The sequence below is a fragment of the Spermophilus citellus genome (genome assembly GCF_964194105.1).
Source record: "Spermophilus citellus genome assembly, chromosome: 4".
In the NCBI taxonomy this organism is placed as follows: domain Eukaryota; kingdom Metazoa; phylum Chordata; class Mammalia; order Rodentia; family Sciuridae; genus Spermophilus; species Spermophilus citellus.
In genome coordinates this window covers 48574132-48594188 of record NC_138185.1, presented here as the reverse complement: position 1 = coordinate 48594188, position 20057 = coordinate 48574132, and the positions used below count along the sequence as shown (strand labels likewise).

General features: G+C 41.8%; 2 protein-coding genes across 2 annotated transcripts; both read right to left on the bottom strand.

Moving 5' to 3' along the window:
- Positions 1-3415: 3415 nt before the first annotated feature.
- On the bottom strand, positions 3416-9597 carry CST8 (cystatin 8; the record flags this gene model as incomplete). Its single annotated transcript, XM_081292839.1, has 3 exons — positions 3416-3499; positions 4492-4605; positions 9367-9597. 3 exons carry the CDS (start codon positions 9595-9597, stop codon positions 3416-3418), a joined length of 429 nt encoding a protein of 142 aa, XP_081148965.1.
- A 5529-nt stretch (positions 9598-15126) lies between these two features.
- LOC308648142 (cystatin-12-like) lies at positions 15127-19736 on the bottom strand (the record flags this gene model as incomplete). Its single annotated transcript, XM_081292838.1, has 3 exons — positions 15127-15201; positions 16184-16294; positions 19542-19736. 3 exons carry the CDS (start codon positions 19734-19736, stop codon positions 15127-15129), a joined length of 381 nt encoding a protein of 126 aa, XP_081148964.1.
- Positions 19737-20057: the final 321 nt, after the last annotated feature.

Sequence of the window (20057 nt, the reverse complement as noted above, 5' to 3'; positions counted from 1 at the left end):
ATACAATCAATCAACAAGTACATGAAAAAATGCTCACCATCTCTAGCAGTCAGAGAAATGCAAATCAAAACCACCCTAAGATACCATCTCACTCCAGTAAGATTGGCAGCCACTATGAAGTCAAACAACAACAAGTGCTGGCGAGGATGTGGAGAAAAGGGTACACTTGTACATTGCTGGTGGGACTGCAAATTGGTGTGGCCAATTTGGAAAGCAGTTTGGAGATTCCTGGGAAAGCTGGGAATGGAACCACCATTTGACCCAGCTATTGCCCTTCTCGTACTATTCCCTGAAGACCTTAAAAGAGCATGCTACAGGGATACTGCCACATCGATGTTCATAGCAGCACAATTCACAATAGCTAGACTGTGGAACCAACCCAGATGCCCTTCAATAGATGAATGGATAAAAAAATGTGGCATTTATACACCATGGAGTATTACGCAGCACTAAAAAATGACAAAATCACGGAATTTGCAGGGAAATGGATGGCACTAGAGCAGATTATGCTAAGTGAAGCTAGCCAATCCCTAAAAAACAAATACCAAATGTCTTCTTTGATATAATGAGAGCAACTAAGAACAGAACAGGGAGGAAGAGCAGGAAGAAAAGATTAACATTAAACAGAGACATGAGGCGGGAGGGAAAGGGAGAAAAAAAGGGAAATCACATGGAAATGGAGGGAGACCCTCATTGTTATACAAAATTACATATAAGAGGTTATGAGGGGAATGGGATAACAAACATGGAGGGAAATGAATTACAGTAGATGGGGTAGAGAGAGAAGATGGGAGGGGAGGGGAGGGGGGATAGTAGAGGATAGGAAAGGTAGCAGAATACAACAGTCACTAATATGGCAGTATGTAAAAATGTGATGTGTAACCGATGTGATTCTGCAATCTGTATTTGGGGTAAAAATGGGAGTTCATAACTCACTTGATTCTAATGTATGAAATATGATTTGTCAAGAGCTTTGTAATGTTATGAACATCCAATAAAAAAATAAATAAAAATGTGGCATCTATACACAATGGAGTACTATGCAGCAATAAAAAATGACAAAATCATAGAATTTTCAGGGAAATGGATGGCACTAGAGCAGATTATGCTTAGTGAAGCTAGCCAATCCCTAAAAAACAAATACCAAATGTCTTCTTTGATATAATGAGAGCAACTATGAACAGAGCAGGGAGGAAGAGCAGGAAGAAAAGATTAACATTAAACAGAGACATGAGATGGGAGGGAAAGGGAGAGAAAAGGGAAATTGCATGGAAATGAAGGGAGACCCTCATTGCTATACAAAATTACATATAAGAGGTTGTGAGGGGAATGGGAAAATAAACAAGGAGAGAAATGAATTACAGTAGATGGGGTAGAGAGAGAAGATGGGAGGGGAGGGGAGGGGGATAGTAGGGGATAGGAAAGGTAGCAGAATACAACAATTACTAATAGGGCATTATGTAAAATTGTGGATGTGTAACCGACGTGATTCTGCAAACTGCATTTGGGGTAAAATTGGGGGTTCATAACCCACTTCAATCTAATGTATGAAATATGATATGTCAAGAGCTTTGTAATGTTGTGAACAACCAATAAAAAAATTAAATTAAAAAAAAGAAATATACTTGGCCACCTGAAATCATAGTCAACATTATGTTTAAGTAGTCACACAAGGCTCTAGGTTCAATCTGTAGCACTGTGAAATAAAATACATTATTTTAGTTTTTTTTTTAATTGTAGCAAATTACATACAACATAAGTTTGCCATCTTAACCATTTCAAGTGTACACTCTAGTAGTGGTTAAGTACATTCACATTGTTATGCAACCCATCTTCAAAACTTTTCTCATCTTGCAAAACAAACTACTATTAAACAATTCCCCATTAGAGACATCAATGTTTTATGATTACTTTCTTCAAAGGAATTTTATCTCCTGCTAGTTTTCCTATTTGCCCGCTTCCTTTTTCTCCTCCCTCCCGATCCCCACAGTCACATTTGAACAATATACAGCTCACCCTCTTCTGCCATCTCTTTGTGACCATTATTGACATCCACAGAAGAAATAAAATTCCCCCAAGTCACACAGATCCCCTGAGAACCTCGAGGAGAAGGCTACTGGTCCACTGGGTCTCAAGGATCCCCCCAACAAACTTCTCTACTCAAAGCTATCAGACAAGAAGTAGCCTCAGGCCCAAGGAGGTACCTAGAAGAAATCTATTGAGTCAGCACTCTCTGGGTTCAGAACTCTGTAATAATCTTTTTCAATCAAAAAGAGTCTCCTTCTCCAATTTTCTATGGGGAATGGAAGCAGATCTCACTCTGTTCTTGGCTCCTGAGTGGCAAACTTAACCATAGTGGTGAACCACCAAGCCGTCTAAAGGTGAGTGACCACTCATCTTTCACCTCCCACACAATAAGAAACTAAAAAACAAAATGGCAAGCCAAGGGATATGCATAAGAAGAGTTTGATATAGAGGAGGAAACCCACAGAGGTGCAAGTCATGGGTGCTTGTGACCCTGCAGGAAGAATTTCAAGAGAGTCACACATCGTAGCAGAAAGAAGTTTATTAGAGAAAAAGGAAAAGGAAAAGGGACACTGTCAAGGGAGAAAGAGTAAGAATAGGCCCTCGGAGAGGAGAGAGACAGCCCCGCCACCACCATCTTCCAGATTTATTGGAGGTCCCAGGGAAGTTTCCTTATAGTCACACTCAGGTGCACCTCTTGACTTTTGACTGACAACAGGATTGCCTCAGACTCAAGTCTACACTGTGATGGTCTTACAAGTATCCAAGCAAAACCCACGGGCTAAATTTTTACCATCATAATGACATGCCAAAAGCCAACTCTAGGTCATCTTGGCCCATATTAACAGATTCCAATTGGCCTGAGTCCTGGAATCTTCTTGTATATAAAGGTGATAAAATTTCCCCCTACAAGGAAGTTTGTAGGGGGACAACAGATAACAGGTTGTTTGGTTTAAAAGATAATATATTCTATTGACTGAAGCCAGAGCAATTATGCCTCTATGTAAATTTCTTTTGAAAAGAAAGCAACTGGGGATCCAACACAGTATACCCTCAACTTCATGTTGCTTTTTTAATTGATTCTTTTTTAGTTATATAAAACATTAGATACATTTTGACAAAATCATAAAAGCAAGGAATATAATTTGCTATAATTCAGTCCCCAGCCCTTCTCCCTCCCCATCCCTCTACTCCACTGATCTTTCTGCAACTTATTTATAGATTTAAATTTTTTTTAAAATTAGTGTCTTGGGTTTACATTGTGCTAATGTTCTTATCATTACAGCTATGTTTATCTCCTATAGTACTGATGACAATATTATCCTGCCATTGCTCCTTTATTACTGAGAGAAGGTACAGGCAGTGGTGGAATGGATGTTCCAAAACACCCTCAGTAATCTTCGCATTGTTTTTTTAGCACAATGAATTCTCCATTCCAGGGAAGTGCTGCTACCAAAAAGCTGCATATTTCTGCCTAAAAAAAAAAAAAGACAGCAACAACAAAAATCAGTAACATGCCAAAATAAGAAGAAAAAAATTTGTCCTGTTGCTGGATGTCAGATTAGGAATACCCTAAAAGATGGGTCCCGCAGGAAACTGCAAAGCTGGAGGCTGCAGACTTCTACCATCAGCAGTTCCCCAGATAGATTGTTGGTCCATGCTGACCACAGGTAGACAATAAACGCTAACACTAATAACATTTTGGTGGAAGATTAGATGAAAAGTTGGCTATTTTCAATTCTCTTGAACACTTCCTACAATGTAAATGAAATAATTCCATATTATATATAAACTAATGTATGCTATTTTAATGATTAAATAATAATCATTAAAAAATTATAAATTTTATCTAATAACAACTCATTGGAAAAGAACAATTTAGAGGGGCTGAGGTTGTGGGATTCATGGTACAGCCACTACATGTGAGGCACTGGGTTAGATCCTCAACACCACATAAAAATAAATAAAAATAAAACAAGGGTATTGTTTCCATCTACAACTAAAAAAAATTAATTAAAAAAATCAAAGAAAAATTTAGAAGATTCTAGAGTCTAATGTATCTTTTGTTCCAAAGAGCCCTCCTCTTCATTTCACACATATATAATGGATAAATGATATGATGGATGATGGGTGAATGGATGGAGAGATGGATAGACAGCAGCCAAGGACATCTTAGTATATTAAGTTATATGATAGATGAGTGTGTGGATGTCTTTCTTTAGAGTGGAATTTGATGACCTGCTGTCTTTTAGGGGAGAATCAAGGAGAAGACCGTGTCCAGGGTCCTTCACCCTTTACCTTAAAAGTCACAGGGTTAGCCATCTGGGGATGAATACCAGGAGCTATTCAGACCTCCAAGAGAGAGTCTGGGCACCTCAAGTTTTTCTGATCACCTGGAGGCCTTGATAAACCCAGATGGGACTTGAAATCTCCAGGACTTTCACAGATGGTTGCTTTGACACCTACCTTTTTCAGGTCAGAGTCTTCCTGAATTACACAATCTTCTTCATTGTTTAAAGGCTTTTTGCAAGTGCTACGGGCAATTTCAACTTCAATTAAGTATTCCATACGATCTGTGATCTGTCAATTAGCAATGATGTAATTTTATTCAAAAAATTTTTAATTGTTTTAAGTTTTAGCAAACACAAAAATTCCTGTCACTTTTTGCTCCTCCCAACCCTCCACACCACCACCACCCCCCAAACCTGTCTTTAGGGAAAGGACAATATCCACTGTTTGGATTAGTTTGCAGGGAAAGACTCCTTTTCCAATTTGGGGCCTCCTTGAAGAAAAGACCTTCTGATTTTATTTTTGGTCCCAAAGTTTTGTGAAGGGCAAGGGAAGAAGGGAATGAACTCCAGAACCATAAACTCTCCTGGGCCCTATGAAGAACAGCCTCCTCAGCCACGTTGGGCCCCCCTCCCTTCCCCATACCCTCCTCAGATTCCTATGAAATCTTCCACCCAATGCTCCTTCCTCTAGCTTAGCACATGGTCCTTAATGTGGAGCAACAGTTGGTTTATAATAAGAAATCGTTATTTACTGATTTAATTAATAATTGTATAAGGTAAAGTCTACTCTAGATGTACATTTGAATCTCCTTCTACCTGATTTAAAATGTTACAAGCAGGAGAGGAAGGGGTGTCTGGACCTTTCTCTACCAGACCTTTCCTTATTGCTGTCTCCAAGCCTCAATAAAGTTGGGTTCAATTTTATCTGAACCCCCAAAAAATGAGCAAAGGTGACTGTAGCCTGCCTTATAGAGTAAAAGCTGATTAGACAACATCAAGAACAAGCCAAGTTCTTCATATAAGTTAACATTGCCATAGACAGGACTCCCTATTGATACAGGTTGAGCATCCCTAATCCAAAAGAAGTCCCTTTTAGAACCAACCTGACACCACAAGTGGAAAATTCTACGTATGACCTCACATGATTTGTAGCAGTCAAAATTTAGGTGCACTAGAAATAGTGTATAAAGTTACCTTCGGCACTAAGAATTTTTTTAAAGTAATCATTTAAAAAGTTACCTTCAGGAGGCTATTTGTATAGGTTGTACATGGATTTCATATTTAGACTTAGATCCTATCCCCAAGATCTCTCAACTAAAACATACTTTTAAAAAATCTGAAACACTAGGGGAGGGAGGGGTGAGAAGGAGACATGGGGGTAGGAAAGAAGGTGGAATGATATGGACATTATTACCTAGGTACATGTATGACTGTACATATGGTGCAATGCTACATCATGTACAACCAGAGAAATGAAAAGTTGCAAGTACATGAAAAAATGCTCACCATCTCTAGCAGTCAGAGAAATGCAAATCAAAACCACCCTAAGATACCATCTCACTCCAGTAAGATTGGCAGCCATTATGAAGTCAAACAACAACAAGTGCTGGCGAGGATGTGGAGAAGAGTGTACACTTGTACATTGCCGGTGGGACTGCAAATTGGTTCGGCCAATTTGGAAAACAGTATGGAGATTCCTGGGAAAGCTGGGAATGGAACCACCATTTGACCCTGCTATTGCCCTTCTCGGACTATTCCCTGAAGACCTTAAAAGAGCATACTACAGGAATACTGCCACATCGATGTTCATAGCAGCACAATTCACAATAGCAAGACTGTGGAACCAACCCAGATGCCCTTCAATAGATGAATGGATAAAAAAATGTGGCATCTATACTCAATGGAGTACTATGCAGGAATAAAAAATGACAAAATCATAGAATTTGCAGGGAAATGGATGGCACTAGAGCAGATTATGCTTAGTGAAGCTAGCCAATCCCTAAAAAACAAATACCAAATGTCTTCTTTGATATAATGAGAGCAACTATGAACAGAGCAGGGAGGAAGAGCAAGAAGAAAAGATTAACATTAAACGGAGACATGAAGTGGGAGGGAAAGGGAGAGAAAAGGGAAATTGCATGGAAATGGAAGGAGACCCTCATTGTTATACAAAATTACATATAAGAGGTTGTGAGGAGAATGGGAAAAAAAAAGGAGAGAAATGAATTACAGTAGATGGGGTAGAGAGAGAAGATGGGAGGGGAGGGGAGGGGGGATAGTAGAGGATAGGAAAGGCAGCAGAATACAACAGTTACTAATATGGCATTATGTAAAATTGTGGATGTGTAACTGATGTGATTCTGCAATCTTTTTAACGTTTTGAACAACCCCAAAAAAAAGAAAAAAAAAAAGAAATGAAAAGTTGTGCTGCAATGGTGTACAATGAAACAAAATGCATTCTGCTGTCATATATACCTAATTAAAATAAATTAATTAATTTTTTTTTAATTTGAAACACTTCTGGTACCAAGCATTTCATGTAAGACTTTTTCAACCTGTAACTATACTTGCTAACCTTCACCAAGAGCTGGCTTTGTGCCAGACACTGGTCTCAGAGATTTGCATACAATAACTCAATTAATCTTCAATCTTCTAGGGTGAGGATGTCACTTCCTTTTTATTTACAGGTAAGGAAAACAGGTGCAGAGAGGTTGAGTATACATCTAACTAGTGGCTGATCCAGAATTCAAACCAAGCCATCTGGCACCACAGCTCGCATTGCTAGCCAAAGGGCTGCACTGCCTGTCCATCTCTGCCAATCCAGAGAAGCCCAAGGGCATTCCCACATGCTGACTACAGGGAAATGCGAACCTAATGCCAGGAGGCTGGACCATCTAGTCACGTGAATATCCTCACCACATCCTCACAATCCTTTTCTAAAAATGAGCTAACCAGAGTGATCATTTTAAATTTCAAATTAGATCATACGAATCCTAAGAACTCCATGACCTCATGTTGTTGTTGTTGGGTTTTTTTCCTGACTTTTCAGTGCAGCTAAGATAAAGTGAAAATCTTAATCATGGCCTTCAAGACCCAGTGTGATGTTGTCACCATCTACCTCTCTGGCCAGTCCCACCAGCAGCCTTATAGAAGCATTTAAAATGTATGACTGCTCTTCCTCACCCCTGCACCCGCAGATCCTCCCTGCTCCCCTTCTGTAGTGGATGTGGTGAGTGGTACTCCATGCCACATCCTGTCTCCAAATATGCCACCAGTTACTATAGCTCTTGCCTGGGATTTCCTGCCACCAGAAGACAAGGGCTCCTGGAGAAGCTCTCAACAAATGATAGGTGTGAGTTGGTGGATAAATAACCCAGCTTCTTCACCTATAAATGGGTCCAACTCTGAGGTGGGTTCTGCATGTCTCCTGAATCATCCAGGGAGACCAAACCCAGTTGCTCATGGTGATCATACAGCCATCAACTCACCTTTGTATTGGCCACCTTCCCCTACCCTGTCTGCTTTCCCTTCTAACAATCTGGTACTTGCTGGGATGACCACTTCCCTCCCCCCCAAAAAATAAATAATCTTCCCTTGAATTCTAGCCATTAGGCTGTGCTTCTGGGGAAATCCAGAATATATCACCTCCCACCAACCTCCTTCATCTGTTTGACTCTCACTCTGCCTCCAGGTCTTGTCCCTTCCCTTTCCTACCAGTCCCACCAACAGCCATGTAGAAACATTCTGCTTCTCAGGAATGACAAGGATCAGCTAGAGGGATTTAACACTTACTGAGACCTGGGTCTCACCCAGAGATCCTCCTCTTATTGGTGAGGGCATGGCCTGCACAGTAGGATGTTTATAAGATCTTCGGGTGAAAAACACTGTCTAAAGAAGACTTCCCCTGACACCCTACACGCCTGTGTACCATACCACCGGAACAGAGACCACAACCCCAATTCCTCGTTTAGGTTTTTTTTTTTTTCAATTTGACTGCTGGCTCCCTAAGGACTGGGATTAATGTAGATGCCACCCCATCTACATTAGCTGGTGCAAAAGTGGCTTCTGAGAAAAGTGCTGAAATCACGTGCTATTTGAGTACCAAAGAAAGTGAACTGTGAAGGAAACTGGCAAAGTGACAAGACCAGGATCAATTCCTTTATCCCAAAAGACCACCCAGAATTCCCAAATCCATTCAGAGACAGATTTTGGAGTGTACCTGATCAATAAAGGATGCTACATCACCAGCATAATGTTCTAGAAATACAGTGCTGATGCTGTGTTTTCCCAAGGCATGAGACATAAATTCCATCAATAGTGACCTTTCTGTTGGATGCCTTTATGACTGAGTCCTACAAGTTTCACAGTGTAATTTCAAGCAAGACCACCAACCATCTGACTGAGGTTGCTATTTACAGTCAGCTGCATTCCAACACTTACAGTCTTTCATAGGACAGAGCAGTGATTACCATGTTACAAACTCCAGGGAGCACCATACCTATTGGAATTCACATAAGCAATGCTTTCTGGAGTTGAACAACTCATAACCCTGTGAAGAAGGGCACATTTTTATAAGCAGAAAAATCAATGTGACTCCAGTATTTATCTGTAATAAATAAACGTTGGATTAAAAATCAAATAACATAGAAAAGGCACTTACTAGCTTATGTATTCAACAGTGCCATGTACCTCACTTCAAGTCCATATTTCACATTATGTGGACAGATTCAAAAAGTTGCCTGTGGTAGTATTATTGCAAAATATTCATGGTTCTCCATTTATCTCCCACCCTTAGTAAACACATTAACATTTGATTTGAAGTTCTGGGGTCAAATGAATTAAGATATGCAAAGAACTTAGAACAAAATCCCAAACATATATAGATACTGCTTTGTGTTGTTACTGTTTACTAGGTTGGTGTATATACTGTTGAACACTCACATATTTTGAATTTTGTACATCTCAACATTTTTCTCATATACCCACTCTCAGTCTGGTTTCAGCCTGTGCCACCGTATGCAAATATACTATCTGGAAAAAAGCATCTTACCTGCAGATAGGATTGCAGTATCCTGGTCACGATGAAAATATTGTTGTCCTCGCTCTCTTCATTGTATTCTCGCATGGCAAACCACAAGCACTGTCTCACGTTGGTATTTGAGTTACTGATAGATTTGAATTCTCTCAACACCTTTATCTGATTCTTGGCTTCATCAATACTGACCACAAGGGCCACATGAATGGTGAGAAGGAGCAGGAAAAGCCACAACTGTCCGTTCATGGTCCCTCAATCAAAAGGCACAAATTCGTCTTCTCTTCGTCCTCTCAGGGCTGGAGTTGTGAGTGGCCTGTATTAACCTAAATATCACATAGAGAAAGCTTCTCTAAAGATGGATTAAGCTTATTTGGGGATAAAAAGAGTCTTGGAATGGGAATGCTTGGGCCATGGTAAACTGTGGGTGTATTCAAGGAGGCTAAGACAAAGACAGGTGTTTAAAAACAAAATGAGAAGGACATAAGAAAATTCGAAACAGATAGAAGAAAAAGTTGGCTCCGATCTACATATTGTAGGGTCGGGCTCCAAATTCCTTAATAGGACACCCATAGTACAAGAGTTAATAACAAGAATCAACAAATGGGACTTACTTAAACTAAAAAGTTTTTTCACAGCAAGAGAAACAATAAGAGAGGTAAATAGGGAGCCTACATCATGGGAACAAATTTTTACTCCTCACACTTCAGATAGAGCCCTAATATCCAGAGTATACAAAGAACTCAAAAAATTAGACAACAAGATAACAAATAACCCAATCAACAAATGGGCCAAGGACCTGAACAGACACTTCTCAGAGGAGGACATACAATCAATCAACAAGTACATGAAAAAATGCTCACCATCTCTAGCAGTCAGAGAAATGCAAATCAAAACCACCCTAAGATACCATCTCACTCCAGTAAGATTGGCAGCCATTATGAAGTCAAACAACAACAAGTGCTGGAGAGGATGTGGGGAAAAGGGTACTCTTATACATTGCTGGTGGGACTGCAAATTGGTTCGGCCACTTTCGAAAGCAGTATGGAGATTCCTGGGAAAGCTGGGAATGGAACCACCATTTGACCCAGCTATTGCCCTTCTCAGACTATTCCCTGAAGACCTTAAAAGAGCATACCACAGGGATACTGCCACATCAATGTTCATAGCAGCACAATCCACAATAGGAAGACTGTGGAACCAACCCAGATGCCCTTCAATGGATGAATGCATTAAAAAAAATGTGGCATCTATACACCATGGAGTATTACGCAGCACTAAAAAATGACAAAATCATGGAATTCACAGGGAAATGGATGGCACTAGAGCAGATTATGCTTAGTGAAGCTAGCCAATCCCTAAAAAACAAATACCAAATGTCTTCTTTGATATAATGAGAGCAACTAATAATAGAGCAGGGAGGAAGAGCAGAAAGAAAAGATTAACATTAAACAGCGACATGAGATGGGAGGGAAAGGGAGAGAAAAGGGGAATTGCATGGAAATGGAGGGAGACCCTCATTGTTTTACAAAATTACATATAAGAGGTTGTGAGGGGAATGGGAAAATAAACAAGGAGAGAAATGAATTACAGTAGATGGGGTAGAGAGAGAAGATGGGAGGGGAGGGGAGGGGGGATAGTAGAGGATAGAAAAGGTAGCAGAATACAACAGTTACTAATAGGGCATTATGTAAAATTGTGGATGTGTAACCGACGTGATTCTGCAACCTGTGTTTGGGGTAAAATTGGGAGTTCATAACTCACTTGAAGCTTATGTATGAAATATGATATGTCAAGAGCTTTGTAATGTTTTAAACAACCAATTAAAAAAAAGAAAATTCGAAAAAAAACCTGAGCTACAAAAATCAATAACAAGTGACATCAGTCCAAGGTTAGACTGTCATGGGACACATGATCTTCCAGAAATATTTTCTGCATAAGGTTGTGGTGAGCTCTGTGAAAGATTGTGGTTCTTGCAGAGTCTTGTTGAATAGTTTTGTTACCAGGCACACAAACATGAGATCCTTCGTAAACCTCCCCCCAGCTTTATGGATGTATGGATGTATGTATGTATCTATGCATGTGTTTTGGTTAGTGTCTGACAAAAGCAACTCTATTTTGATTCTGATAACTTTTATAGTTCAAGGATCTCACCAAAACAAGGGGTTTTCTTTCCTAGTCAGTGAACCATTAGGGTCATCCTTAGAACTATCCCTTTCCTTGTGCAAGAAAACTCACGAATGGCACTAATGGCACCCCAGTCTCTGACACAAGTCTTCCCCTTCTCCTTCTATCTTAGGTGTGGTCTGTGTTTCTAAGGAGAACTTCCTCCAGATAGACGCTGATGTGTCTACACCTATCCCATGCTTGCCACCAGTTACCTATATCTCAGTGCTGTAGGACAGGACTATGAAATTGTTAGCTTAAGGTTTCCTGGCCCAGCCCTCTGACCCTCCAACCTGCTTCACCTGTGAGGCTCCTTCTTCGTCCTTGTGGAATTGGACTCTGATGGACTGAGCCAGCTTGTAGTTCTTCTGAGTCTCCAGCACTGTCACTGTGTTCCTGTGCCCTGGTCAAGGGGCTCTGTGGGTCTGTCTTTGCTTTCTGAGCCCAGGCCCTGCACGAGAGCCACACTTTGTGATGCGATCCAGCATTTGTGACCTTGCCTTAGGGAGGGCACCCCTTACCTTCCCACCTGCGGCCTTCGGATCCAACCAGCAGTTAGAGGGATACAGACAGCAGGCAAGTACTTCCCACAAAGTAGAGGGCCCCTTGGGGGTCTTCTGCCCACCTGTGCAATAACCCCAGCCTTCTAAATGCTTGGCCTCTGGACTCCATTTGTCTTGCACCTCCCTTCCCTATCCTGCCAAAATTAGGGGTACATAGCTCACCCTGATGCTGAGGCCTAGGTCTTAGAGGGAGGAGGTAGGCAGCATCTCTCAAACTGCCAGAGATTCTGTTTTTCTGTGCCCAGTAAATCAGTGCCCAGCAAGGTTCCTGGAGAGACACAGAGGTAGGCCTTCATCCCAAGCTGCAAAGATTGATGCTTTTTTTAAATTTTTTAATATTTATTTTTTAGTTCTCGGCGGACACAACATCTTTGTTTGTATGTGGTGCTGAGGATCGAACCCGGGCCGCACGCATGCCAGGCGAGCGCGCTACCGCTTGAGCCACATCCCCAGCCCAGATTGATGCTCTTTTGACCATGAGGAAGGGCAACATATAGTAACCACATATAGGCATAAATCTGCCAGGCAGGTTGTAAAACATTACAGATTGTGAATACACCACATATTTAAATCTCCATATCAATAGACTGGTTACTTCTCATTTTCAGTTGTGGGCAACAATACTACTATGAAAACTTTATTATCTTTGAGAAATTACACAAAAATCTAGATGAGGAATTACTGCAAAAGCTTCATATACTTTCAAATTTATTATTTACTGACAAATATATATCTTGAATATTAATGTGCACAGGAAGCACCTGGGAATCTTGTTAAAATGTGAGTGCTGGATTGGTGATATAGCTCAGTTGGTAGAGTGCTTGCCATGTATGCACAGGCCTTGGGTTCAATCCCCAGCACCACAAAAAAGAAAAAGAGTGTGAGTGCTGATTCAGTTGTTCTGGGGCAGGGCACGACAGTCTGCATTTCTAACCAGTAACCGGTTGATATGGATGATCTGGTTTTAGCATTATGATTTGAGCAGAGAGGTACTGAATTGTGACAATTCTTTTTTTTCCACATCTTTGCCTTCATCCTAGTTATTCTTTCTCAAATGGATAGAAAAATAGTTGTGTTGCATTGATTTTATTTGCACTATTTGTATTATTGTATGAGGATAACCATTTCCTCAGTAATTCTTCTCGTAATTTCTCACTTTTTTTACCCATTTTTCCTAGTGTAATATTTGCCCATTCTAAAAATAATTTCAAAAGCTTTGGAGGAATCTTAAAGTAATTTATATTTTTGTATGTGTGCAACAAGACTGTTCTTCAATGCATCTTCCATCTTCTGAATTTATTCAGACTGGATTTTTGTTTTTAATATTTTTTATGAGTATTTAAATTTTTGAGGTACCCAAATTTATCAAAAGCTTTTATCATTACTAGATTTTATGCTTTTTATTAAAAGGACTTCTTGACTTAAACTTTTTAACTGACTCATTTTATTTATATTTTTTGTAATTTGTAAAATTACCATGCTTGTATTGTGTGTGCTGGCCTCTTCAATCCTATCTTTGACAGCTTTTCCACAACTAGCTAACCAAGCTCCTCCTGGAGAATTGGCCTGGCCTCTGCTAGAAGTGTCTCCCCAGCCCCGTGAACAGACCCGCCCACCCTGGGAGTCTCAACACACATTCCATTTCCACAGAGACACCCCCCCATCTAAAGTTCCCCCAGTTACTCTTGTTTTCATTCATTCATGCTGTTCATTACTTTCCTATCATTTATCAAAGCCTGCAGTTACTTATTGGTGAATTTATATATTTTCTGTCTTTCCTCACAAGAAATCAAATGGGCTTTGGAAGGACAGGGAATCCTTTATAAGCACAAATAACTCAAACAGATCGGCAAGCTGTCTTTATTAAGTGTTGGTGGAAAGGCACATGGCACATTTGCAGGGTAGAAAACGGCAACTGGTTACAAGTGGGGTCTACTTTTTATAGGTCTTAATGAGAGGTAATAATAGCAGAACATTTAGTGTGACTTAATCATTAGAGACTGCAGACCTGGGGTTGGCCAGTCAGGAAACTAGTTGTGCGGGTGAAAATCTAACTCAGGAAAATAGCTCTAAAAGCTCAAAACTCGCTGTTATAGGGACAAAAATCTAAAGCCCAGAGACTATTTGCTTAACTTTTCTCTCCCGGGACCCATTTTCCTTGGGGAAAGGATGAAAGCCCATAGCCCAGGGCCTAAAGTTGGCCTTCCCGTCCTCCCTTCCCAGGTCACACTCTCCAGAGATTCTTCTGAAAATTCTGTCCTGGCAACACTATGACAATTCATGGGAATGGGTCATTCAGGAAGAGGCAGGCTTTCTGCCAACTTGAAATTCCAGAGACCTAGGGCAAAAGAGGGAAGACCACCCAGCCATTCCATTCTGAGGCAGGTGATGCTGACAGTTGTGGAAGTTAGGATGGCCCCAGAGGGTGACCCCAGGCATTGGAGAGCAAGTGTGGACTTGGAGGCTAAAAGCCACTGTCTTTCAAGCACTGGAGAAGATGTTCTTGTTAGTCAGGCTATCTGTGATATCTATGAGGGCAGAAGCTCTGGTGAGTCTCAGTTACCCTCCCCCATTTTTTTTGGCCTGGGACTGGCAGAAATGCTGCCCACTGTAAGCCTCATCACTGAGATGGAAGCAGAGGGGATGTAAGTTGCTGCTACCTGAAAATTTTTTCTACATTTTTTTCTGAGTGCATGGATGGGGGCATGGAGAAATTGGAGAATGAATAAATGAATGAATGAAGTGATGGAAGAATAAATGAATGGAACCATCAAATGAAGGATGAACTACTTCACAGAACTTACCAGTCTGTGCCTGGAGCCAAGGTAATAATGATAACAATAATAAATTCTCCATTGTTTGTCACTAGACAGTGACATCCATAGCAAAGAAATAATACAGGAAGGTACAAAACAGCTCAAGGACCCAGAAGGTGCGGTGAGAGATACTTTTAATTGTGCTGGTGCTGCGCAGACCCAGGACGAAAGGCTGTCAAACTCCAGAGAAAGAAAGGACCTCTGCTGTGGATAGCCAAGGATCTCTTCCCTGTCTATGTCTGCAAACAGGTGCTGTTCAGGATGTTGAACTTGGTCATCCATGCTAAGGAAAATACAATAAAAGTACAGCGCACCTGAAAAAAAAAATTGCAATGCATAAATTGTTAAACGCATTGATATCATTTAACATGTAGTAAGTAGAGGCTCAATATGCATGAAAAACAAAAGAAAAAGAGAACATAAAAGCAAAAACATTCACCTGAAGCAGAGCTCATAAGGCTCAAGGATTCACCAGGATAATGGGCAGAAATTACTGAATTCCCCAACCTGAATGCTAGGGCTCACTAGAGGGCATCTGCCTAGAAGCCATCACCCTGAGGTATCCATCCACTCAGAGCCTCTCCAATACACATCATGACAGATGATCTGTCCCCATGCTGTGTGCTCTGACAGACCCAACCTGAAAGATGGTCCTGCTGGCCACCACCAAACAGAGTAGCAGCACAAACCTACCCCAGAGGCTGCCTGCAAGGATGCTGGTTGGAGAGGGAGACACCCTACTGATGGCATGCCTCTGACAGACAACCATCCTGAAGCTCCCACATCCTATGGATCACATGTCAGTCATAGGATGGCCACATCAGAACTCAAGCCCACCAGGAATAGTCCTTACAACCCAGTTACAAGAAGGAAAGGTGGGTGAATAGATAACTAAACAGTCCTCCAGTCCCCAGACATGAGCAAAAAAAGAGTGAGGACCACAGGGAGAACATCATCTGTCTGAACCTCAAGGGTTTCAGAAAGGTACGGGGCTGGGACCACAGGAAGGGCTCCATCTCATGACCAAGGCCACATGGATGTCTGCAGGTTGCCTGTGGTCAGCCAGTAAATCTGTGAGCAGAGGGCTGCTCCCAGGGATGGGAAGCAGGCTCTGTCTGTTTAAGATGCCCCCTTTCCAGCCAGTGTTGGAGCCCTGAGAGCTGGTGGGAGAAGGGTCAGGAGCCCTTATACTGTCCCTGGACTACCCCAACAATTTTCCTTAGGGCTCCACCCAAAGGCCTTCTTGATATTACTTTGCATTCCCCGAGGATTCACAATGTTTTCTCAAACCTTTTTCTCTCCTGCGCCTTTTTGTAACGGGCAATTGTCAATGTCTTCATCATGTTTTTTGCAAATCGTACGACCCATCTCCACGTCTATTAAATATGTCCAATTAAATAGCTGTCAAGAAGAAATTGCAGAAACTATTATGAAATACCTTGTTGTAATGAGTAAACAATGAGAAAAAATAGAAAAAGGAACAAAAGATGTGAATATTCATATGCATGTCAATAAAGATATACATAATCTCTTTTTTATTTCAATTTTTCTTCTTAATTCTCCATTTCCCTACAAAAAGATGTCCATTAAGCTGAAAGTATGGCTCAGTGGTAGAGGATATGCTTAGCATACACAAGGCATTGGGCTTTGCTTCCAGCACCAAAAAAAAAATGCCCATTAAATACTAAATACACCTAAAGAAGACATGAGAGTCCTCTGTCAGCACTCTTCCCCTGGCTTCCCATGGTCAGGGTGATGAATATGCAGGGTGTAACACGTTGCACAATCAAATCTTATAGAGCAACGACCCTTCTTCATATGCTACAACCATGACGGACAAAATGACTACTCTCAAATTTGTGCCTAAGCAGCATCAGCCAGACACAGAGAAGGAATGCTGAATGACTAATTTTACATAGAGCAGCAGAGGAAGTACTGGGGAATGAAACTGACCAAATGATACTGTTACATTGTGTGCATGTATGAATATGTAACAACAACTCCCAGTGCCGTGTATAATTACAATACACCAGTAAAAAGGGAAAAAATCATAATTATGGGTGATGATGGGGAGCTGGGAAGTTGTCTTTCAGGTGGGTACTAAATGCACAGAAACAGCTGGCATACATTTGTGGAAGTATATATTAATTGCCCCATGCTGTTCTAAATATTTATTGTGGTCTTACAAAAAGAATATTGTGGTCTTACAAAAAATAATTTATTTAAAGTTATTTTCATTTCCATAACTAGAGGTCAATAATAATTCAGGAAGCACCCAAACAGGAAGGAAAAGCAAAACTAAACAGGAAATCCTCCCAGGGTGCAGCATGCATTTCACTCGACTGACCTTGAAATTGCTTCTTAGAAAGGTGATAACTCGGGAACTTAAGAATAGGGGCAGGTGACAACGATACACACTCATGCCTGTCACACGCACACTCAGGCCCAACACATTAGGGTCAGAATTACTGGGGACAATTCCCAATGCCCTCTCTGTGAATTAAGCAGGAATTTGCTTGTCTTTGGAAACTCCCTGCCACTCTCATTTCCCTGCTGCCCCTACTAGCCATTTTCAACTTGCACAAATTTGCATGTAACAAGCACTCACTCTAATGGTCCAATATGAAAAATGCTAACCTGGTGCTGCAATGAGAGACAATTTCCAAGTCTTTCTCTGTGAATTAAGTGGGAACCTGCCTTTGGAACATCCTTGCCAGTTGTATTTCACCACAGACTCCCAGATTCTTGTACCCTATACACCCCAAACATACACTTACACACTCATTTCTCACACCAACAACACCTCATGCACACATGCCAATCAAACCAATTACACTCTCACATGTATCCATGCCTGACACACATTACCACACTCATACACGCTGCCTCATCTATGCCCCTCCCTTCTTGCACAGCCCCCACAAACTGAGTTCTGGGGCTCTACAGCTGGGCAGCAGCAGCAGAGGCAGTGAAGAGATTGGTGCTGAAGGCTCCTGTGGTCCCCAGGGCTGAGGGCTGAGATCACCCAAGGATGAGGCATCCCAAGGGAATACGAAAAGCTGAGGAAAGTGTGTACCTGGGCAAGTGGGAAGGTCCACAGGCTTAAGGCTGCAAGAGTATGCTGCAGGTTTAGAACCCTCCTCATCAGTCCCTGACGATGTGCCACTAGCTCAGGGCTCTTTATGTGGGGACAATGCTCTGAGCATGGGTACTCTTACTATTGGGCATTGTCACTATTTTATTCAAAGAAAGCAGTAAGGGACAAAAACAGATCTTGCTGGGAAAGCCTACGATCACCAAATGCTGATGCCACCTAAATATCAGGGCCAATCTGTCCCCCGAAACCTACCACCTTTATGACCATTCCACAGGGTTGTGTTAGGACTCTTCAATGTGCTGTAACCTACCCAGATCTCTCCGTCTCCCTCCGCCCATCTTCTTGCTTGGGCTTTCAGTTGGTAAAGTCCCATCCCTTGTATTTAAGACAAACTTGTAGGGTCCCTCCTTGACTTCACTCAGATCTTCCACTCACATCAGCATACTCCACATCTACCCCTTGCCTACCTCCTGGTGACCAGGGGCTCATACTTGCTTCAAGCTTGCCTGAGAGCACTGCAGGCCACTGACACACAATTAGCATCTAAAAGAAGCTTGCTAGTTCATTGGAAGGTAACATCCAGTGGATTCCTGTACTCCAAGTTCAGCATCCTAACTCCTCAGCACCCTGATCCCCCTGCACACTTGCATTTCAGCATTCCTTCCCAGAGACAAAGGTCCATGGAATTTCAGGCATCCTCCTGAGTACGTCTGGTTCATCCTCTCCCAGGAATATCCCTGAGACTGTGAGCACTTCTATTGCCCTATACTCCACATGACTAGTCCTGCCCATAGAAGAGGGGTCTTCCCTGACCATCCATCCAAATAGTTACCACCTTCCAACCTTCCTGACCTCCCATAACCCTGTATCATTACACTGACCCATTTTGCCCTATTTCCCACTATCTCACTCATGGATTTGGGGGTGCTATATTTCCACTGTCTTTACCCAGCATAGCAGTCCCATGAAGATAAGTTGTTGTCTGTCTCCATCTCCGTTACCGATTTCCCAACTGACTTCTTGCGTGTATGAGTGTTGGTAATTGTGTCAGGCATGGATACATGCGAGAGTGCAATTGGTATGATTGGCACATGTGCATGAGGTGTTGTTGATGGGAGAAATTAGTGTGTAAGTGTATGATTGGGGTGTGTAGGGTACAAGAAGGTGGGAGTCTGTGGTGAAACACAACTGATTTCTTGCATGAATGTTATTTCATTCAAGTCACCAATTACCTAGCATAGGGCATTTCAGCCTTGCTGAGCAATGGGACAGTGCCCATCCAATCAGTCCTCCTGAGCTCAGTTTCAGACATTAATACATTTCTTTTAGTCTGTCTTCCTTCCTTCTGCCCTTCTTTTCAGGGGCCACACATACACATACGCACACATACACATGTTGGAGTCCTTTAATTATACCTTATTATTTATTTTTTTAAACATTTACCAAATTAAAAAATCAGTTGCTCTTTTCTCAGACCTAGGATTCTCACCCCACCCTGCTCCTGGTCTCAAGAGAAAAAGTGGGCACTACAGGGGAAACTTGGCCACTCACCTCATGCTGGCTTCTTCGGACCCGCAGAAATTTGTAGGCAAACTTATCTTCCAGGGCTTCATTAAACCAAAATATAGCATACTCCAAAGAAAGAGCAAAATACTCTTTGGTCTTGTCAATGTCTACAAATCTGTTACTGCAGAGGTGGGCTCCCAGCACCACAAGCCCCACAAACAGGAGCACCTTCCACAACATGGCTGCCGGCGTCAGTACTAGGGGCACGGTGCAGGGGGTGGTGGCAGCTACAGTTAGTGACTCCCTTGCCAACTCTGATCCCACATAGCCCTGCCCACCAGAGATCCTGTGCTGCTGACTGCCTCCCTTTGTCCAGTGTTTCTGTCCAGTGCTTCATCTCCACTCCCCAACCTTGCTCCTCCCATCATCTCTAAGCAGAAAGAAGGCAGAGCAAGAGGTCATATTTTCTGCTCCATGGTGACATAAGCCCTAAAACAACCTGTGGGCATGCACATAACATATACCTTGCCTGCACAACTCCTTCAGCCACAGCCCAGCCCT